This window comes from Manis pentadactyla, chromosome 5 (assembly GCF_030020395.1).
Source record: "Manis pentadactyla isolate mManPen7 chromosome 5, mManPen7.hap1, whole genome shotgun sequence".
Classification (NCBI taxonomy): domain Eukaryota; kingdom Metazoa; phylum Chordata; class Mammalia; order Pholidota; family Manidae; genus Manis; species Manis pentadactyla.
Window position 1 is genome coordinate 129,450,486 of NC_080023.1, and position 22,114 is coordinate 129,472,599.

At 46.5% G+C, this 22,114-nt stretch overlaps 1 protein-coding gene and 1 long non-coding RNA gene across 2 annotated transcripts; both read left to right on the top strand.

The window, feature by feature from the left end:
• Positions 1–517: 517 nt before the first annotated feature.
• Positions 518–15,394, top strand: LOC118915828 (uncharacterized). Its single transcript, XR_005026204.2, has 2 exons — positions 518–1,645; positions 14,888–15,394. It is a non-coding gene; the product is annotated as an uncharacterized LOC118915828 (long non-coding RNA).
• LOC130683849 (uncharacterized) lies at positions 8,054–14,861 on the top strand. Its single transcript, XM_057502667.1, has 2 exons — positions 8,054–11,259; positions 12,191–14,861. The coding sequence occupies exon 1, from the start codon at positions 10,310–10,312 to the stop codon at positions 11,063–11,065; it is 756 nt and encodes a 251-aa protein (XP_057358650.1). The 5' UTR covers positions 8,054–10,309; the 3' UTR covers positions 11,066–11,259; positions 12,191–14,861.
• Positions 15,395–22,114: the final 6,720 nt, after the last annotated feature.

The following is a 22,114-nucleotide window of genomic DNA, read 5'->3' on the forward strand; positions in this document are numbered from 1 at the left end:
AAAGTGACTGGGGCCAGTGGCGATACCCGAGAGCTTGCAAATTGGCCTTCTCCCTACCCTGAAACCCAACACCCTCCCACAGAGCTCTGTTAGCCTGTGTTGGCAAGTCAGGATTGCAGGGCCAAGGGAATGAGGGAGTATTTTGTAGGCTTTAAAGGAAAATCCAAAGTATAAAGAAGACCTAGAATAAATTCTTACAAATCGTGCTCTCTCCCAGCAGACAGCCTAGCCACGGAATCTGGCGGCCAACCAAAATGGAAAGCCCAGAGGTGAAGCCTAACCCTGGGCGCAAACGGGGCTGGCTTTGACTTTGCCCGGGACATTTGATGGCCTGCAAGCTAGCCGGGCGAGGGCAGGAGCCTCGTGGTCTCGGCCCGCAGACTTGGGGCCATCCCGTGCTCCGCACCGCACACCTGCCCGCTTGCGGTGGGTGGGTGAGAACTCTCCGCAGGCTTCGAAGACCTGGACTCTTTGCCTCAGGTTTCTAAGCCCAGGCCCCTGTTTCCGAGACTTTTTTTTTTTTTTGACTTCTCGACTGTACAAACCTAGAGGGTTCCAGCTTCGCCCCAACCCTGAAGACCGTCCCTTCATTCGCCCTCTGCCACCTTGCGGGGGTCTTAGCCCCCTCAAACCCTGGCCTTCCCACGCGCTTGAGGGGGTTTGCCCTCGCCTCCGCCCCTGCCTCCAAATCCCTTTTTAACATACCACATTGTCCCGCAGAACACAAGGACGAGAAATTGGGGAGGGTGAGGGGATCCGGAGGCCACAGCCAGCAATCAGGGCCGTCCCTCCGCCCGGCAAGGACACACACGTCGCGAGCCCGGCCTGAAATGTGTTTCATTATCACATAAAAGGCTCCCGTGGCGAAGGAGCCGAGAGGCAGGGCCGGGGGCCGAGTGGGGGACAATGGAGACTGAAAGCGCTGCCCTAACCTGCTATGTTTCGTATCGCAAGCTCATTGTGCGAGGGTCGTTTTAAACTACTTAGCGAGCCCCCCACCACTGATCCCGGCCGATAAGATATAGTTCTGTCCGAATACATAAAAAGGATGTCGGGGAGCCCGGCGCTTTCAGAGGCTTTTCTGTGCCTCTTGTGCCTTTCACACTCCGCTCCCGCCTCCGCCCCTCCCCCAGCCCGGGCGCCCAGCTTGCGGCTCGCACGGCGCCCTCCGCCCGTCGCCCGGACTCTTAAGTATTGTAAGGTGTAGAGATTCTGTTTTCCTCCCTCTCTTTTTCTTCTTTCTTTTCCCCGCGCTGTCCGCGCGCCGGTTTAAGCAACCGTGATCTGTGAATAAACAAAGTCAGTAAACAACCGAAAAAAACATTGTAGATCCGAATTCCAGGAGGGTAAACTTTCCATGCCACGTCACACTTCAGCAAATTTGCACAGATATTATATTGCCTCCCACCTCCCTTCTTTTTTTTGCCAGGATCCCATTGTACTTAACTGAATTTTATAACGCTGATCGATATCTTGGTAAAATATTCATTTTTAAACTAGCGGGCAGTGAAATCTTTGCTTTGTGTGCTAAAGTCAACAGTCGCTCCGTTTGAGCTTAAATAAATGCGCGGATGCCTCGGCTCGGAGCAGTCGGCCGCCTCCCTCCGTGCTCAGGACGCTCCGCCGCCCGCCGGCCGCAGCGCAGGTAGGGAGCGCGCCCACTCGGGGGCCGCACCCGGGTCCCCTTGGCCGCGGCCGCCCCCCACTCCTGTCCGCGCGCCTCCCCTCCCCGCCGCCAGTCCTCCTTCTCCGACTCAGACGCCTGGGTCAGGGGGCGGGGAAGAGAGTGAGACACCAAGTCGGTGCAGACCCTGGGATTTGGAAGGTGGCCCCTTTCTCCAGTGATTTCTGAGAACGCATCATGTGCGAGGATGAGAAGCAAAGAGTTACACATTCAGACTGAATCCGGGCTCTGAGCACTGAGAGCTTGGTGGGCCCCCAAGCCACGGGAAGCCACCGCAGGCCCCTGCAGTCGCTCTGAGCTGGGGATTCGATCCGAGGGCCGCGTGTTTCCCAGGGACAGTGGAGAGGGGAGTTTGGGGGAACGCCCTTGGTTACAGAGTCTGAGGTGGGGTTCAGCTGGACACGCTTGCAGATACAGGGTGGCTGCGGAGCAGCCCGAGAGTGGCGGCGCATCAGGCTCCTTGCCATTGGCGCGCACGGGTTCGAGTCCATTCCCGGAGCCCCCCCTGAAGCCCTCAGACCACGCAGCAGCAGGTGAGGGACAGGGCCTTTCTGAGAAGCTGGTGAACTTTCGTCCTCGCTGCAAGTAGCGGCTGGTGGCCTTTGCGCACAGGCACTCACCGCAGCAGACAGGTTCGGGAGCCCCTGGGTTACGAGCAAGGTCCAAGGGAAAGTCAGAAACCGGGCTGGGGGCAATCAATGGATCACCCTATTCTGCCGGGGGCTGGCCGGGCGGGTGCCAGAGGACACAAGTCAGGGGGACCGAACCGAACTTGCCGCGTCTTTACGTCGCTTGCGGGAAGGCATGGGCCCGAGTAACCCAAATGACACACATGGGTCCCCATGATCGGCAGGGTCGGCTATGTGGACTTCTCTGTGTGTGGGGATCATCGGCCCAGCTTCCCCTCCTTCCCTGGAGCCACGCGCTTTGTCCACCCCACCCGAAGCCGGCTGGAGAGCAGGCCGGCCGCCCTCCAAGCCCAGGTCCGGCCCGCCTAGATGGTTTTCTTCTCGGAACAGGATGGAACGCCTGCAGGACACACGCTAGGCTAATCGTTTTTAAATAATTAATGACTTCCAGTTCCGCTGGTAATGCGCGGCCTCGAATACGTCAATTACTTGTTATTAGACGAGTGTCGCCCCCGCGGCCTTCCCTCGAGCCTTTGATGGCGCCCGGTCACCTCGCCCAGCCCACTCCACGGCCAAATGAAAAGGTGCCGGTCTTTGAGAGCCTGGTGCGGAGTAGCCGCGGCCCTTAATTCAGTGCGAGTTTTGAAAGAAAGACCCTCGCTGAAGAGATGTAATCTTCCAAATGGCCAATTTAAACCCCTGATCTTTATCGCTTGCCTTCTCTCTGCTTTATAAAGAGAAGCCAGTCCTCAGTGCTTTGGGGGCCTTTTAATGTGGGGGTGGGGCGGTGAGAAGCAAGAGATAAGGCTTAATAGGGGAGAGAGGGAGGTGTTTGCGGAAGAAGGTAGGTGGAGGTACGTCGGAGTAACTGGTTTTCTTGAGGGCAGCTCATCCCTCCACGCATCAGGAGTCTAGAGATCCTCTTGGATTCAGGAGTGGGGGCTGAGGATCACCACAACAAAATATTTTGGGAAATGTAGACCAGAACGTTCCGGAGAAAGCATTAGGGGCCTTCCTGGCTGTGACTTTGCACCCTGCAAAAGGCCATAGGAAAGGGAACCTTCTCTACCACCCACCAGGGCCCTGGCTTGCAGAACAGCAGGTGCTGGCTAATGCTCACTGAGGTGTAGGCATCAAGTCCAGCTGCGCAGAACAGACCCCCATACACACACCTTAGCACCACCAGCCCCAATTTGCCTTCCAGGCTGTGGTAGAAGAGCAGTATTTCAGACCTCCTATGACTTTGCTGGGTCAGGGACGCTGTGGAATCAGCCCTGGCCACAGTACCATGGCAAACCTGACCAGCTAAGTGTTGATGAAGTGAAATGTAAAAAAATAAAATAAAAATGCAAGAAAAAACTCCCCAAAAGTTTGCAACTCAATTCAATTCCATTCTTGCTTCTTCCACTGTCAAATGTTCTTTTTACAGTAAATAAATATCTAAGGGTCTCAGGACCTCATATGCCCCCTCTGAGCAAAACAATGGGTTGTGTCTACAATATTCCTGACTGCAAAGCTTGACAGCAGACTTCAGATAGTAATTTTCGTACCCTTTACTCTCAGAATTGGGTTTCCTCTGAAAGGGGAGAAACAAAGACACGAGGAATGGAGAAAAAGATCTTGAGAAGAGTGAGGAAATTATTTTTAAAGTGAATGGAGAAAGGCTGTCTGGAACGTGCCTGTGTTCCTGGCAGCGGAGGCTGCACGCTAGGCCTTCCACCCCAGACTCACATCCTTTCTAGGGCATGCCACAATGATTGGGATTTGGGGGAAAATTCCTTTTTGAAGAGATGCACTGGATATATGGGCAAGATGGCACAGGCACCTCTAGAGACAAGCAAACAAAAATTGCATGGGATAAATGCATGTCCCCAGTGGTGCTCAGTGGGGTACCCAGATCCTGGTGTGTTTCCCCCTTTGACAAAATTCCCAGGAGCACCCCACCCCCAAGCACTCCAGGGGGTGCCTTGGAAGCCTAAATCCTGAACATCTTCCCATTCTGCTCACAGTCTTTCTGTCCACTCTTACCCTTTTTCTCTTTTCTTCTTTAAAACAATCATGTGTGTTCCCCCTCGCCCCGTCCCACCATTGTATCTGTTGATGACCTAACACACTCAAACCAAAAGCCACACACAGAAAACCAACAACGTGGGATGGGAGGAGAGGCCAATTATAACTGAGGCTAACAAGCGGGGAACACCCAAGTGGAGGCTGGCTGTCTCCTGGGAGACTGATGGAGGCTTATTTTACAAGCTGTCATTCCATCGTGGTCCCTTTTGCCAGACTGGAGGTGATTCCTATTCTCTCCTCCCCCTCAACCCCTGCACCCTTGGGGCTCATTCCAAATTCTTTGTATGTCCTCTGCCAGAGAAGCTGCCATCAAAGTCCCTCTCATGCACAGGTAGAGAGGACAGGATTGTTTTACAAGCACATCTTCTAACAGTGTGCTTATTTTTCACATTAGTAGCTTTTCCTCAGAGCTCCCAGCTCACTGCCAACAGGACGTGAGCTGATCAGATGTCACTGCCACATGCACCCCCTCCCCACCAGGTCCCCATTAAAAAGCATTGACTTACTTACCCTTTACGCTCCTCTCTCTCTCAAAAGAAGGTGGGGTATTCTACTGTCAGGGAGTGCTGAAAAAAGCAACACAAATTAAGTTGCATTCATTCATGCAAAACTAGAGGTTTCACATTCTCATTAGGGCAAGTGCCTGGGGTTCACCTCCTTCTTGAGGCTAATCAGAGGCAGCAAAAATCCCTGTGATGTCAGACCATGCCAGCAATGCCATATTTATTTAACTTGAACATATCAAATTAACTGAGAGAGATAATTTCAGTATCACAAATTTGTATGTGTCAGGGAAAATACTGCAGTATTTTGCACAGTAGAACTCTGGAATGAGAGTTGTTTGCTACTTTTAAATTCCACTTGCCTAAATAGTTCCACTTTTGCTTGCTTAAATAGCTCAGGGATAGACTTTCTTCATAGGTAAATCAGCTTTTCCATTGTTTAATTTATTTGGGAAAAAACCCCACAAATGGTTCAAGAATAAACAGGAATGGTTTTGGACCAGGGCTAGTAATGACCCTAGCAAATCAAGAGTATTGCCTGTTGTATGAATTTTGACTTGCTATTTAATTAGAAATATGATCTCAATTAATTATTGCTTCTTTTTACATGAAGCAGACATAATTATACAATGGATTTTCATGGGGGAATTACTGCTCATGTAAAGAAGAACGTGCAGTTTTTAATTTAATTTGAAGACATGAATATTAAAAGTGAATTATTTAAAAGAAGAAAATATTACTGAGAAGTGTTTAGAGGAGAGGGCCTGGAAGAAGCTAAGTCATGAAGTAGGTGGCTGGAGGACTAAGGAGGGCAGATGATGAAATGCCATTTTCTGTGAAGGAATGAGGGGACGTGTCAGCCAGGGTAGGACCTGGGTCAGAGGATTCTCTGCAAGGAGGCTAGAGTCTCTTTAGCAAAGAAATCAGAATATCAACATGTGTATACTCTGGTAGAAATACATGACCTTGTGCTAAACTTTCTGCTTGTCTTATCTTCTAAAACCCAATTTCAGAAATTTAAAATAAAAGAAACCAATTTCACTACATATTTTTAATTTATTCTGTGATTCTGAACTACATTAAACTGAGCTGTTCCTACACACAAAGAAGTTGTAACTTCAATGACTTGCTGGCTGAGAAAATTCACCCTCTAATCAGAGAAAACGTCCATTTCTTGGCAAAACTTTGCCCTTCATTCTACCATCTTTGTCAGAACCCCCTGTGTTTTCAAAGTGAGCTAGCTGTCTTTAGTAGTGGGGAAAGTTGAAGGCTAGAAAGAAACAGAGCAGAGTGAGGCTGGAGGCTTCTTGGAAGGACGGATAAGACCCCACTCCCTGTCCTAGGGCAGATTAGGGTGCATGATGTCTGGGATCAGGCTGGATTCTTATTTCTCTTTGGAGCAACACAGTTAGGATTCCTCTGAGATCATGGTCTCTCAAAGCTGGCCAGAGTTTTAGTCAGACTCCACCCCATGGACGCGGCTTGGAGCAGCTGGCTAATACCGGATGGGAGGAGACAGGGAGAGAATCGGCAGCTAGATGGCTCTTGCAAGAGTGATTGGAAAGAGAAAATGTGCGAGAAGAGAAAAATGTCCGGAGCAGAAACAATGACCTGACAGATGGGCTTAAACCATCCACATAGCCAAATTATTTGAGATGCAGCCTGTCAGCCTTATTCCTTACCGGGAACTTTGGATCAGGGACCAGGGCTGTCCTGAGAGACTCTTGCCTCTGACCTCCCACTGACCCGCACCTGGTGGCCTGACAGCACAGGTGACAGTTTGTGGGGATGCTCCGCCCACTGCTGGGCTCCAGCTGCAAGGGCAGCGAGGCCCCAGCCCACACAGCACTCATTCCCCAAACGTACAAATGCAGGTCTGGATAAACGCCTGCCTCTGAGGTTTGCCCCTGAGCAGAGAGACGCTGGCCCAGGTGGACTGGCCTGATTCCATCATAGAGGGAGGGTGCAGCCCAGCATTCAGAAGGCCTGCAGCCTGGGAGAAGAGCACCAGCTCCCCGTTGAGCATAGGTGCACATGGGTGCGCATGCAAATAAGGACTGACATTGATCGCGCCAGGCCCTGGGGACAAGGTGTGGACTGAGCCCTGGCCCCCCCGACACCTGGGATTCAGGCTGGGCATGAAGGTCTCCTTTTCTTTTCAACCTACAAGTTCTCTGGACCGTCCTGTTCCCGTTTCTAGTCCTGTGGGTTTGCCTGCTGACTTAGCATCTTCCATTTGGGGATTTCAGGGGAGGCTCTGGACAACTGTATTCCAAGGCCCGCTCAATACAAGGATGTTAGGGCCTGGGATGTCAGATCTTGGAGGAGAAAGGAGTTCTAGATGAAACCATACTCCCCACTCCAAACTGGATAGTTGAGGTGTTAGATCAAGGTGGGAAGAATGCATGGAGCATGACAGTTACCTACACTCAGGCTGAGTGCGGAGACTTCTGGAGCCTGCCAGAGAAGAGAAAGCAATCATAGGGCTGTTCATGGGGGAAAGTGGGGGCAGGTATCCAATTTATATTTTATCCACTCTCCATTTTAATTACCGCTCCCCTCCCACCAGCGGACTTTACCAATTAAAGGCCAATATCTCTTGATTCCTTTGCTTTAAAAGGACATTTCCATTCACCCAGGCAGACAATTAAATCCCCCTCCCACCTCTACCCTCACAGAGCTCAGGAACAAGATGCCTCCCTATCTCCTGCCAGCATCAAACAGTGGGAAGAAGTTGATCGCAGGTGCTAACCTGCAGTTATCAGAATGCCAGACTCATTTAGGGAGCTCAACTCTGGAACCTGAGGCGATCCTTTCATTGATTGTGGAAAGCGCTGTTTAGATTTTACCCTTGCTCAGTAAACAAGTAAACGTAACTGCGGGATTTCTCCCAGGCCGAGGCCGTCTCTCTCCTCTCTCCTCTCTCTTCTCTCTCTCTCTCCTCTCTCCCTCCCTCTCTCTCTCTCTCTCTCTCTCTCTCTCTCTCTCTCTCTCTCTCTCTCTCTCTCTCTCTCTCTCTCTCTCACACACACACACACACACACACACACACACAAGCCTCTCCTCCTTCAGGCTCCTATTAATCAGGAATGGACATTCAGACCCTGGCCCCTTTACAACGCCCTCAGCTAACTTGCCCCCTCTGCAGCTGGGGTTTTTAGGGGTGCTATGCCATCCTCGAAGGATTGACTCTTTTCCAAAGGGCGTAACCTCCCAAGTTACTAAATCTGTTGGGAAAACTTAGAAAGGGTTTCCCTCTGGGACTCCTACTTTGCCACTTCTGAAAGTCCCCACCTGATTAAAATACTTGGCAGGTATTTCCCTAAGCCATTCCTCCCCCGCCTCCCTTCCCCCACTGGTTCCATCTTTGACAAGCCTGTTACCACTGAGATGCAGCTGAACAAAGTTGGGGTGAGGGGTGGATACCCCGCGGTGGTGCGTGCTGGGCTTCTGGACTGGGCTGCCTGGTCCTGGATACAGAATTTTTTTGGGGTAGAAGCAAATTAAATTGTCAAGTTTACACTGATGATCAAACATTTAAGGTTCTTAGCAAGATCCCCCTTACTCCACCGTTACTAATAGAAAAAGAGAAAGATGTTTCCTAATGTCCACAATTTGCAGTTCTCTGAATGGATCATAGTTTTAATTTGTCCCCTTCATTCAGCTCTATCTCTAAAAGAGTAGTCACTGTTGAACTTCATATTCTGCCATCTATTTGTGTAAAATAAATAGAAAGACATAATTGCTAGCCATTCACAACAACATAGAGGATTAGTACAAATCCTAAATGATAATTTAAAATGCAATGATTCTTTTTAAAAAAGGAGATACATGATAAAGAACAGTTTTCCTTAAGGTGTCTGACACCATCAGCCTGCAATGAATGTACTTTCAAAAAATTAAGGAACTTTCTTTTTTAAAATTTGGTACTATTTCAAATGGAATTCTTTTCTTATTTGCTTAAACACCTTTCACATGATATAAAATATTTTTCAAAAAATATTGCCTAAACTTAAAATACAGTTTTCAGTATCAGCCAGCCTCAAACAAAAAGCTCTTTAAAAGTCTCATTAATTTCTGGATCTGTTCTTTCCAAGATGCCAAAACTCTATCTTTTATTGTTATTATTTAAATTGCTAATCTTGTCCATGAACTCTACAATTAAAGAAAATCCTAAAAAAAATAAACATTTTAGTTTGTAAATTCTTAGTGCTTAAGATAGAAATTTCTTTCACAGTATTGACTGTTCTGCTGTAATGGACATTAAACAAATAAATATTTTAAAAAGAGGGATAGTTATTGAAATTAGATTGCTGTTTTCTTAAAGTACTCCTGGAAAAAACAAATAAAGTATGTCATTTATTTGTTCCTTTCCTTTTCTAGCACAATTTCGCGAAGAAGTACAAAATACATTTGGGGTAGAATGTATTTATCGTGTGCCAGTCTATCTGCATATATGATGAGGCTTGACCATTTCTTTGCACAATGTATAAGTCTGTGGTGTGTCTTGCGGAAATGAAAGAACAGATTGCCATCCACTCGTGTAAGTCTTTGATGGAACTGTTCACATTGCAGCCAGGAGAGTCCCAGCTTCATTATTACTGATAATACTATTTTGTTAAATATCAGCTTTGATATGCTTAACTAATTACCCAGTTTCACTTATTTTCCTCTAAATTTTAATTGATAAGATAGCTCAATGGTGTTAATTAAACCTCTCCTTACAGAGGCAATTTCTTTGTATTTCTTAATGTTTGTCTTTCTAGCTATGGAATTTACACTAAAAACATTTCTGGGGGAAGTGAATGTATCTATCATTTTTGGATTGTTTAAAACTATTAATAAAATATTAAAACTGTTTCTGGGTAAAAATAGAATAGATTCTATGTAGAGTAGGAACTTGTTTTCTTCACCTCCTTTGTGCAATATTTTCTCGGGTCTTCCCACACCTGGGGAGCAATTTAGACATTTTGTAAAAGATTTCCACCTCCGAAGCCCATGCAAAATCATGCTAATTTTTGAAAAATAATTCAGGAGAAACCTGAAGATATTTTGGGGATGGGAGGTGTAGCCTCCCATGGCACTCTCAGACAAGCAACATTGTTGGTGCAAGGGGCGAAAATACGACCTGTTTACATGTGTATTCAGCCATGAAATTGAATATTATCAACGTTTAAAAAATGCAAATCAAATTAAAACCAGGGGAAATCGTCTTTGGAATTACAGCAGCCTGGACCCACAAAGTATTTGCTTATATTGAAGCTTTTAGAAAATGAATAAACTTCTAAATATTCCCGCTCCCCGCACTGCCTTAAGTACGAAATGTGTTCTTTAATTCTACTGGAAATATATTGGGGCTCAGGCATCAATTATTAGCCCTAGACATCCATCACTTTGGAATATAACTTTTCTTCAACAATTAAATGTCTCCCTTTGTACCTGTTACTAAAGTCAGGCCCGCGTCAAAAACCGAGCGGCACCCGCTTTTCTCATTCCGAAGTCAGGACCAAGTCTCCGGCGGTCAGACACGTTTGTGCTCCCTGCGGGTGGCGGGGGAACCCTCTGCGCAGCTCCGCGAAGCCAGCCGCCCCACGCCCGGGTCAGCTGAGCCCCCGACACGCTGGGAGCCTCCGGGCGCGCGGACCCGGCTGTCCCACGTCCGGGTGCGCAAAGCGCGGAGACGCGGCGGAGCGCCGGGTCTCGCCCGCCCTAGGCTCATTTTGGTAGCACCGGACTTCCCGGGCCTCGGTGCTGGAGGCCGAGAGAGGGAAGTGCCAGATACATGTTTTTTGGAAAACAAAAGAGAATCGGGGCCTAGAAAAGCAATGGCCAGAGGGGCGGTCATTCTTGCCTTCTTCCAGATCCTAAAGCGCAGCGAGGGCAACTCGAGGTGGCCGCTTCCACCCCTGCCGCCTGGGCGCCACGAACTTCATTTCTGTCTGCGGCTTCCGCCTGCTGCCGCGGTCGCGGGCGCCGGGAGCTGCAGGCAGGTGCCCGGCGGCCGCGTCCGGACCGAGCGCGGGGCCCGGGCGCAGGGTGCACAGGTGCCGCGGACCCGCCTGCGGCCGGCGTGGGAGCCGCGCAGGCAGCCACGCCCCCGAACCCTAGCTGGGACCGCCGCGGCGGCTGGGATGTCCTGGAGGGCCTTGGGGAAGCTTGCATCTCTCCGTGTCCTCTGAGGATTTTAACTGGTCCCGCGGCCCCAGCGCCGGAGCCAGGGTACGGCCGCGAGCGCCCGGGGCGCCCTGGCGTTTTCTCCCCAGGGAGGGTAGGTGGTTGGCGGTCACTCCGGGCTCCCTCCCGGCCTCCTCAGTCCACGAGGAGTTGAGGAGCAGCCCTGTTCCAGACACGGAGGAATCAGTCAGCCGACCGGGTGAGCGCGGCGGGGAGCAGGGGAAGCCGGCTCCTGTTTGAGGCCTGCTGCCGTATTTCGTTTGCTGGCGCCCAGGCTGCCGCTGAGGAAACAGACCCACGTTCCCCAGTTATTAACCTGCCCACCAGCTGCGGTCGCGTTTTGGAGGCTTGGGGCCCAATTTTCAAGGAGAGTTGTGGGGGCACGCTTACGTTCATTTTCAAAAGGAAGCAAAGAAAATAGCAACCAGTTAAAAGGAAATATTTTTATTTGCCTCGCACGTCGTCGGTGATTTGCCCCTGGGGATCCACAATTTTCCCAAGACTGTTAACGGGCGACAATGAATGAGTGCCTCGTGTAATTTAATTTTCCTGTCACACTAAATAGAGCTACATTGTAAACCTTAGATCTACTCCTACTGATAAGATCGCCTTGTTTTGCCATTTGCACTATAAAGACCCCCCCAAAAGGGACACTGTATTGTGACCTCTCCTCTTGAATTATTCAAGAACTTAATGACATTTTCCATTTTAAAAAGGGGACTAATTGCCATTGATGTAAAGCCTGTGACCTTCTCTGGGTACCCAGTATGAGAATGTAATCATCTGTCTGTGGATACAAGAGCGGCAGAACAGGAGAAAGATGCAAACATACATGAGCTAAAAATGAATATTGGAATCAAGCATATTGTATCATTCCCCAAAAGTTATCTTACCTGACCTAAAATCTGTATGAAATCTCACATCAATTCAGGCCTGGTTTTTTTTGGGTGGGGTTGGGGGGATGCGAGGGGAAGCTTGACATGACTTTTTAGCTAGGATAGGAACATTTAAAATTTTGAAATCCCACATCTCTTTATTAATGTGAAATTACTCTGTGGGGTGTCAAAAGTCTAATAATCTGCTCCCCCCTTTGGGGGGAGGTTTTCTTAATCTACTTTCTTACTCCATAGGAAAAAGAAAGTCACACCTGTAAAGAAATTGCACCTCAGCATTTGCATTAATCTTGAGTTTCCATGAAAAGTGGCATTGATATTCTTCAAAAGCAGAATTCTCACTCTTCAAATTACTTCAAAATGGATGCTTATCTTTCCTCAAAGTAAAAAGCCTCCCTGTGTACTTCCTGTTGTCTTTTCAGTTTTCTCCTGGCCTCAGGAGGAAAGCAAAAGGAGCAAAAGTGGGCTCTTACCAATGTTATTTGGCTCCTTATGTTCACAGATCAGCACACAAAGATCCTGTCATGGTTTTCCTGATTTACCTAAGTCCACAGCCAATATTAACCATTTTAGAAGCAATTGTGAAGTAAAACACTTTCCTGTGCTGGGCTTGCCAATACTTTTGAATTTTTAAGTGATGCTTGGGACAAGGGGTCATCATTTCTGCAGAGAATGGACGGTTCCTTTTTAATAAACACATTCTGGCTTCATTGAGAGTTAATATCGTCTCTGTGTTAGACTCTAAGTCATCATCTCTATTTTGCAGAATTTCTGGAAAAGAAAATAAAGGAGGGAATTTGAACACCTAGCTTGACTCTAAGAAATCCCAAATTCTATCAAAATGTTTGGCAGAATTGCTGCTGTTGTGCCTGGAGTCATATGCAAAACAGAAAGCCTGATACTGCATTGTGGACGTATACTAAGTGTTATTTTAGCAGAGTTTGTCATAAAACCTTTATTAGCCAAGTTGTGTAATAGAGCAACTAACTGTCTTTGTATTTCTTCAAAAGAAACCTGTTTTCCTTCTTGGTACGATGTGCTCTTTGTGTATAGTAACATGGCAGAAAAAAATTGAATAAGGATACATAGTTCTTATTGTTAAATAATAAGGATACATTTAAGGAATATATTTGAAAACGTTTTCAAGTCAAGAAAAGTTGCCCCATGTATGGAATGGGTGGTGACCCATTATCTTGCATATTCCTTGCAATAAAAGGTATGTTTTATGGATTCAGTGTTAATTTAGTTTTAGAGATTTTTCATTCCATTTTCCACATTTAAAAATACCTTCACAACTTGATGCAGACTAAAAGACAAGGAAGAAATTCTATGTATTTCTCACAGCAGTCCACACTCTCTCTAGCATTCTCCAGTATTACAATCCAGTAATTTCTCCACAGTGATGGTATGCATTTAAATAGAAAACTTCATTCACCTTTCAAACTGTCCTTGTGGGTAAGTTACAGGATTTTTTTTTCTTTTCATCTTGAAAAAAAAAAAGAACTGTCTTGATAAAGGACCACTTGAACGAAATTTTAAATACTGTGGAAAGTTTGTGGCATTTTTAGGGCACAGCCCTCGCCTTATTTTCTTTCTGATCTCATCTTCTGAATGGATTTCTGTGTTGACCATTCAGAGAGCTAGGAGGAGGGAATTTGTCTTCACTGAGCTTGAGCGGTTGGTTCTAGAGAGGTGTACGGGAGACTCTGATTTAGGGCCGTGTTTCATCCAGCTCCTATCCCCATCTGCCCCTTCCCTCCAAAACAAAAACAAATTTTAAAAAGCTTTCCCATTTGGCCTTTGTAAAGGGTAAATGAAATTCCTGTCCCACACGGTAGCTATGACATTTTACTTGTCATCTGTAAAATGGGTCTTTTATTTCTACATTAAGCCTGGTATGAAGGAATCACTGGGGCTTTGTGGTCACATCTCTTGGTATTGGTGGAGATCAGGAGCATCCTGCACTCTGGCTATCTTTAAATATGCTATGCACACATTGGAAGAGGAAAATTAAGCAATTATTGAAGGGAAAATAAGTTAGCTCATGACACCTAGGCAGATAGATTATCAGGCCAGCCTGCCTTTGTTCATATCTCATTTCTTCAGTTTTCCAAGTCCGAATAGGCGTCCAACAGCTGCAGTATGCCTGCAGCCTGGAGGTCTTGTCTTTTTCCATTCTTTTGCCCTCAAGTCAAACAGAAAAAAAAAAATGTGCATGCTTTCACTCTTACTCCTGAATTTTTTACACTTTTTGTTCCTTTAAGGATTATAAATGCTGACATATGATTTATAAAATGCCAGAGGTAGCAGCCATCTTATTTTATTTATCTGAATGTTTGCACCTACATATATGTACTGGACTTCTGACTGTTCATTTTTCTTCCCCTAAGAAATGACATTAAGATAGCTCAACTCTAACATGATTACTAAAAATACCTTTAGAGAAGTACTCAGTTTCTTCTGTTTAATAAATATTTATAAAATAAACATGGATTGGAGTCTGGCTCCGTGTCAGGATTCTGCTTATGCATGGAGCCTTGTCCCTGACAAGGAAGATGGCTGCTTCGCCACTCAGCAACGACATTTTCCAGCATGATTAAATGTGGCTGTCAAAGTAGACATACCCTGTTCTGGTGTGTTCTCTTTCCTCGTGGAGCTCAGCAGGCATACAACTCTTAAAGGATTTTCCAAATGATGAGTGAAGTTCACATGTTATCATACTGGTCTATAGGGTGCCGAATAAGTGTTTAAATCATGGAGTAATTAAAGCATGGATAATATATGTCTTGAGTTCACCAAGGCTCTAGGCACATAAGGCATTTTGTTTTGTAATGAGAACAGACTTTTCAAAACATGGCATCAGGTTACAGTTAACTTTTCCAACAAAATTCTACTGGCTGCTTAACTCTCCTTGTGCATTCTTTTTTTCTCTAGATTAGCTTATTCATGGCTACTGGAACAAAAAGATGAGAAGAAGGAAGGACATTTGCTTTCCTAAGCGCCCCGTGTGACGAGAGTCCACGCACTTCTCCCCACGCTGAACTTGACTATCACAAGAGTGTCCCCAGAAGGCCATAACCCTGCTGTCAGGTTGCTCCTGGAGGCTTTCCTCAGTTTGCAATGAATATCAACTGAGTAACGAGACACAAAAGCAGGCTGTTAATAGAGGGGCGATGGTCCAAGTCCAGATGGGTGTTGTGGATGCATACAGAGCTCGCAGGATCAGGGAAGAGGGAGCATGAAAATCGAGATGGGAAGACTTGGGTGGAACCACCAGACCAGCAACCACTAGAATCTGTCAACACAAGGATACTAAAATGTGAAGTGTTGATTTGTTCTGCTTCACAAATTTGGGTTGTGACAGTCAAGTTGACCAAGTGGCATTTAACCCCCCTGGAAGTTACTAAAGCTTATGATGAATAAACAATGATGAGCAGCCAATTTTTATGAATCCTTGGCCTCAGAGCAGGTGACTGGCCTGATGTCATTACTTTCTGATGACCAAAAAAAAAAGTCCACAAACTCAGAGTGACTGCTTGGGGCAGAAGGGGGGTCTAATGCCCGTTCCTTTTGGGGCTTTCTTTGCCGGCTGATAAAGCATGGGAAGTAAATTCAGGCCTCAAAGAAAGGAGAGAAGCGGCTGGCATGTAAACAGGCCTGTGAGCCCCACAGGGCGGGCAGAGCAGGCACACTTTCCCCAGAGCCCTGAACCTGGCGGGTGCGTGAACAGCCCCAGTCACAGCTGTCAAAGCCTCTGCCCTCTGTCCGCCATGGATCACACGTGCCACACTGCCGATGACACAGTTAGAAAGGAAGGGGGTGGCCGGGACTGGGGCATGGCCAGTGTGGACAGAGCTTTCCTGTTCTTCATGCCATTTCTATATTGGGATGAAGAAAGGCATAAAAGGGATGGAAGTCAACCTGTTTAAAGTAAAAAAGAAATGTCAGTTCCAAAGCATACAGAGCACCTCTCCTCTTTTGAAGACTGAATGTCTTTCACAAGCTGGCGATTTGCTGCACAGGGTTTTCTGCCATAATGTGATATTTTAGTGTTCTTTGTCTCTGTGGAGAGGGTTCAGAAGGCCCTTGAAGTCCTCAGCCTTAAATCCATGTTAATAGGGCAAGTTTTTCTTTTCTTTTTCTTTTTTGGCAGGTGGGGAGGTTTAGTTGGAAGAAACATTGACCCAGACTGCACTCTGGGTAAACTAGGGCAAAAGGCCTGCTATCGTCTGCAGGGTACTTATTAACCATTGCTCATTTGCAGGATCAATATTTCCAGCAAAGGAGTCAACACTCAAGATATACCATGACATCTCGATTTTTTTCCTTGACACACAATTTATTTTATAAATGCATCTGTTGAAGAAGAAAAGGCAGTATGAAGGACTGTGTCTTTTATCTCTGGGATATGCAAAGCACATTTATTTTCAGCTTTTATCTCTGGAATTGTATGTTGATCCCATACATATAGATTGATTTTGTTCAGGTAGATAATGAAAAGTGAGGTGGAAAATTACACAATGGCACTCACGGTCCTAGTCTTATATTGGTATATAAATTGGTTTATTATTTCATTCCATTAAAGAGTTTTTTTTTTCATATGAGGAAAACTTCAAAATACATCATGCTGTCAACGTCACCAAATTTTCTTTTTGGGGAGGAAGTTGGGGAGAGGGAGCAAAGGGAGGCAATTTCTTCTGGTCCCTTTGCTAATTGCATTGACTAAATAAGCTTTAGCAGAGAACGGTTCTTGAAGCTTTCTCTTCCCCAGCCCACTTCAGGGTCACACATGTGGTTTCTGTAACTCTAGGACATTTCTGGGCCATAACAAATATGGCCATCATACTTGTCTTGTTACAAAGGTGGGTATTTTTTTTCACCCGAGGCAATTCTAAATTTTGTCACGATGACTGAAAGAGGCAAGCCCCCACTGAGCTCTGAGGGGCCAGGGGTGAAGGGGTGGCAGCCGGATAAAGGCCACTACCAAGGGACAGCTTGGAGCCAGAATCCTAGAGGAAACGTTATTAATAAACATCTTCTGGACATTTGGTAGCCCATGGAGCTTGCTCCAGCTTAAAGCAATTAATTCAGGACACTGACATAAACTCTCCAGGTCTTTGACAGCTTGGAGCCGAAATAAAAATGCTAGTTCTCCGGGGAAGAGAAGACGATGGCTAGCTCTTTTCTGGACTGTTTGCTTATAGGCCCAGAGAGCAACCTTCCTTGCAGAATGAAATGCAAGGGCACAAACAATGTACCAGGGAGAGAATAGAAGATGGGAATGAACAGTTTGAACTATTTGCTCAGCAGAAGGGCGCCGCAATGCTGGGGCAGTGCTTTTCCCAGGCATCCGCTGCCCCTTCTTTGGGGTCTTTTGTTGTTCCCGTGTCCTGTGGCCAGAGAAGAGCACAGCTGCAGCATTGCAGCTAAGTAAGGCCATGCTTATCCCCCTATATCTTGAGGTACCTCTACTGCCATGGGTTAGGCAGGGCTGCCTTTTATTTTACAAGAGATGGTGAAGGGGGAATGGGAGAGTTCAGGGAGGTGGGAGGAGAGAGCACTGCCACATGGCCTGTGTCTCATTAGTGATTTTTTCCCCCTCTTTAAAATCCAGGCTGTGATCAGAATTAGCCTTTGTAGGACATTTAAACTGAAGAGTTCAGAGATTTGTACTGGTTGCCAGGCCAAAATGATGCCTGCTGGGGAAAGGAGGGGAAGGAGGTATGAGTCTGAGGAAGGGGGGTGGGTTGGGGTAGGGTTGGGGGTTGAGGCAGAATTTTTGGTTTAAATAGGCCTCTGGCTGTTGGAAAGTTTTGAATTGGCAATTTGAAAACTGCTCAGTGGTGATTTGTCAATTCTGAACACCATTTTGTACTCCCCTTTCCACACTTACTTTATTCCGAATCGTAGTGAATAGAAGTTTTTAGAATCAGAGGAAAAACAGGATGAGAACTGGAGATGGGACATAACATATACTTTCATAACTGCCACAAATGACTGTCTAATCAGAGTAAATGTCACCTAAAATAAAATCAAAATGTTATTTCATATTTGCTCTTTTAGAGTCAGAACCTATTTTAAATGCCATTAGAGAAAGTAGATGTGATAATAGTACAAAAATAAGTACAAAACATCATTTACGTAAGTTGATTTTAAAGTAAAAATCGAACCTAGGTTTGCTCTGTCATGTATGTTCTGACTCAGTGGGTTTTGCCATCGATGTTGGTTTTTGGAGCCAGGCTACAAAGCTTAATTCTATTGAAATAAATTTTATTTAGCCTGAATGGTTTTATAAGGTGAAAAGGCAAAAAGTTTAACACCAAAGAAAATTAATGGTTTACTGTGATTGCCTTAAACATTCACAGGCCAGAAGCCCACCTGTGGGAAGAACAAAGTTTCAATGCTGTTTTTTTTTTTTTTTCCACACTAACAAAACTCGGAGAAAAAAACCCTTCTGTATATTTTTCCTGCTGGGTGGTCAGAAGGAAAGGCCGGGAAGCCAAAGGCCTCCCATTGAGACGCTGTTGCAAAAGAGCAGACCTCACGTGCCGCTGCCTGCCGTGGGGGATGAGCGCACCTGTCGGTGTGGGGCGGGCAGGGTGAACTGCGCGCTGGAATGGCCTTGCGCCCGCCCCACGCGGACAGGAGCTCCAGCCGGGAGCACCACCCGAAGCAGCCCCGCCCGGCTCCATACATCCTAGAGAATGTCCGCGTGGCCACTGTCCAGTAGAGGTGCAAACTAGTTTTAATGTCTGTGAGTATTACGTTTGGTTAAAAGGGTTTGTGAGTGTGCGCGCGCTCCCGCGCACCTGTCTGTAGGGGCTTGTGTGTGTGTGTTTTCTGGCCTGTATGTAATGCAGGAAGAGGGGATGGAATATGCGGAAGAGTTCTATTTAGACATTGCAAATGTTTGCTAGCACCATGAAATCTTTTTTTAAAAGGGATCCTATAAAACACACCCTTATGTATGATTTTGTGTAAACATGCATGGACAGATAACTTTTTCTCTACAAGGGTTGTGATAAACTATCAAGTACAAATGGTTCTGTTTTCTTCTGCAAGCACAAATTTAAAAATTTGTATTTAGTACAGAAATATTATCACATAAGAAAGGACAAACATCTTTTTTTTTTTTCTGATTGGCTGTTTAGACTAAATGCACCCCATCTTTATGAAACCTGAGGCCAAGGTGAGGAAATTGTAGTCTGCCTGAGTAAATGTGTTACCTTCTCTAACTCTTGACATAAAGAAAAGTTAGTCCAGGGAATTTTTTCCAGCATGGCATTTATGAATGATATGAAAATCACGTTGAATCGCTGTGGGTAACTCAAAGAAACAGCTTTTCTCCTTCCGAGATCATGAATTTCTATGAGAGGGGAAATTGTTTTTTATTGTTAATTTCAGCAAAGAACTGCATGCAACTGGTATGCAGTACAAAGCTGCACGTGTTGGGAGGCCTCTGAGGGAGGAGGAATGTCCCAGCAGGAGGCCAAATGCACAAATAATGAATCAAGTTTAAAAGACTGGTCAGAGGCAAGGAGTGAGTGATACTGATCTTATATGAGACAGGCTTGGACGTCACACCAGCTGCCACTGGGTTTGATTAATGAGGCATTAAGCAGATCGAGTGACACTTTCAGCTAGTTACTTATGGTGCTAATTTCAAAACACTTTGCAATAGACAAAGAGACTCTGCTCATAATGCAAAGTAATTTGTGGTGTGTTCCTGGTGAATGCATTTAGCGAAGCAAATATAGTTATGCAGAATTTAAATTAAGGTTGGCACTAATGTAAACAGAGCGCAAGAACCACTGTCCAATAATTTGATGAGGACACAGGTTTTAATCAAGGCTCTTCCACTAAAATGGCAATTTAAATCCAAATCATTTAAACTGGATAAAATGCTTAAGCCATGAAGGGTTGGGGAAAAACAGAAAATTATTAGAAAAGAAACAAGAAACACAATATCTCTGGGGAAACTCTAAGTCTACATTGACCCAATAGAGGGATATCCATATTGGTTTAAATATCAGGTTGATTTCAAGGCCAGATGTCAAGAAATTGAACGTATTTGCCATGTATCTTTTTTGTTGTTATGAGTTATGATTTAACACATTCTGGTAAAAATCTTAGAATAAAAATGATTCTGGTAGTGAGAAAATGGAGACTTAAGCTGATTCAGAGACCCTTGAAGTATTAATTTTATCTATTAAATCAATAAATACTGCCCCACAACCAATTTCTACTAGAACTGAAAAATTCCCAAATGTCTGACTGGGAGACAGGCAGGGTAAGGGAGCTGGGCTAACCATCTTGAGGGTTAGCTTTTCCAGAAGGTAGAAACACACTCATCTATGGCTTTTCCTGGCTTTGCTAGTTTATTTCCCTTACTTCAAATCAATGGGGGCACTATGGGGGGATCACCCCAGGCATTAACATTAATTAAGATGCCAGCAGCTCAGGTTCCAGGGCTTGGGAGGCTTTGTGTATGGGAAACAAAACAAAATAGTAACTATTCTGTCACCGCTCTTGGAACAAAAAGTGAGTGAAAGTTGGCAGTTTCTCCTAGGATCTCCTGACTTCACTGTAGGCAAGGGGGTAGGAAGGTGAAGGCATCTTAAATCCCCTGAGTTGTGCTCTGACTGTTACAGATCATGTTGATAACACCTTCTGGGGAAAGGAATTTGTATGAAGAGGTGTGTTTTAAACACCTGTTTCAAAGAAAGGACCAGAAAGGATTTGGGGAAAGAATGCATTAAATGTAAAGTGCTCTGAAGATGCTCCCTAGAAGTAACATTCATGGTCCCCTACACTGTGGAACTTAGTCATGAGTAACAGCTGTGGGGAATGTCACATCTGGGGAAGAACGACTGTGGATTTGCTTTGATTCTGGCTCTGCCCACTGGCAATGTCTTACACACGAAGACACTGAACCCAATGCGGTCAAATCGTGTTCCTAAGGTTGCACAGACAGTAGGGCAGGGCCAGCCTGCTCTGATTCCCGGTCCTGTGTCCTCTGCCTCCTGCCTCAGCCCCTTGGGGATACATCCTCTTAAGAAAGAGTGGCTGCCCTTCTCCCTGAACCCTTTCCAGTGGGGGTGGTTCAGGGGACCACCAGCGAGGTGATTCAGTCTCTCTTCCTCCAAGGGGAGAGGGGAGACTTGATAAACCCCATCCCTCTAGAGTCAGAGAAAATGAACTGAGAGGACATCTGTGTCAATCATGGCTGCAAGGACTGCAGTTCCAAAATACTGAGCCCATATTGCTCCCTGTGCCCGAAAAAAAGACTCTTCAGTGTCCTAGTGTTGGGCCTCCCATCACAGGTGGGAGGAGGTGGGGTGTTTTTGCAGAGTGATTGGGAGGTGCCTCAGAGCCCACATGGCTGAGGTTTGCATGCTGGGCTGTCTGCGTACAAGCCCAGGGGCAGCGAAGAGATGGCGGGGCAGTGGGGCAGGAGGAGAGAGGGAGAGAGGTGCAGGGCAAAGCTGGCATGTCAGAATGGCTTCCAGAATGATGTAAGGAAAACAATTTGCTGTGTGATGACTTTGGAGACCTCCCAGGTTTGGGGTTGTATTTGGCTTTGCTTGGTCCCTGACTCACAGCCTCTTCACACCCTCTGATCCCTGCTGTGACACGGAGAGTGTTCCCAAGGGCTGTGATGGGCTTGGCATTGATGCAGCTTGTTGATTTCTCCCCTTAGGAAACCCCACCCTGCCTGGGCTTGTGTGCAGCCAGCTTGTGGCAAAGCCACCACCCTCAGTGCTTCCCAGGCCCTGGGGACAGGGGTCCCTGATGCTTCTCTGGGGGTAGTTCTGATGGGCGTTCCACTCGGCTCTCCATGGGTCCCCTGGGCCACAGCCCATGGCGTCCATGGCAGCTATGCCCAGTAGAACTTCCCCAAGTCAGTGCTGCCTCCTCCCTGACTCAGCTTCCCTGTCCCTCCCTCCTGTGTCCTGAGGTCCCCCTACTGGGAATCCACACGTAGCCACCCTCCTGTTCTACCTGAGAGAGCTGTCCTGCATGGACCTCACTTGCTGTTTTGTACTGTCCAGGCAGGCCACGTCTGAGGAGCAACATGAGACCCTCACAGCAACCATGTCCCTGTGTCATTCTGATTGTAATCCTGGGGACCTCGTGCCTCTGAGATCACACATCACATGC

Bases quoted from the DNA above. Each gene is read 5' to 3' on its own strand.
- LOC130683849 (XM_057502667.1), top strand. From the start codon at position 10,310: ATGTCTCCCTTTGTACCTGTTACTAAAGTCAGGCCCGCGTCAAAAACC.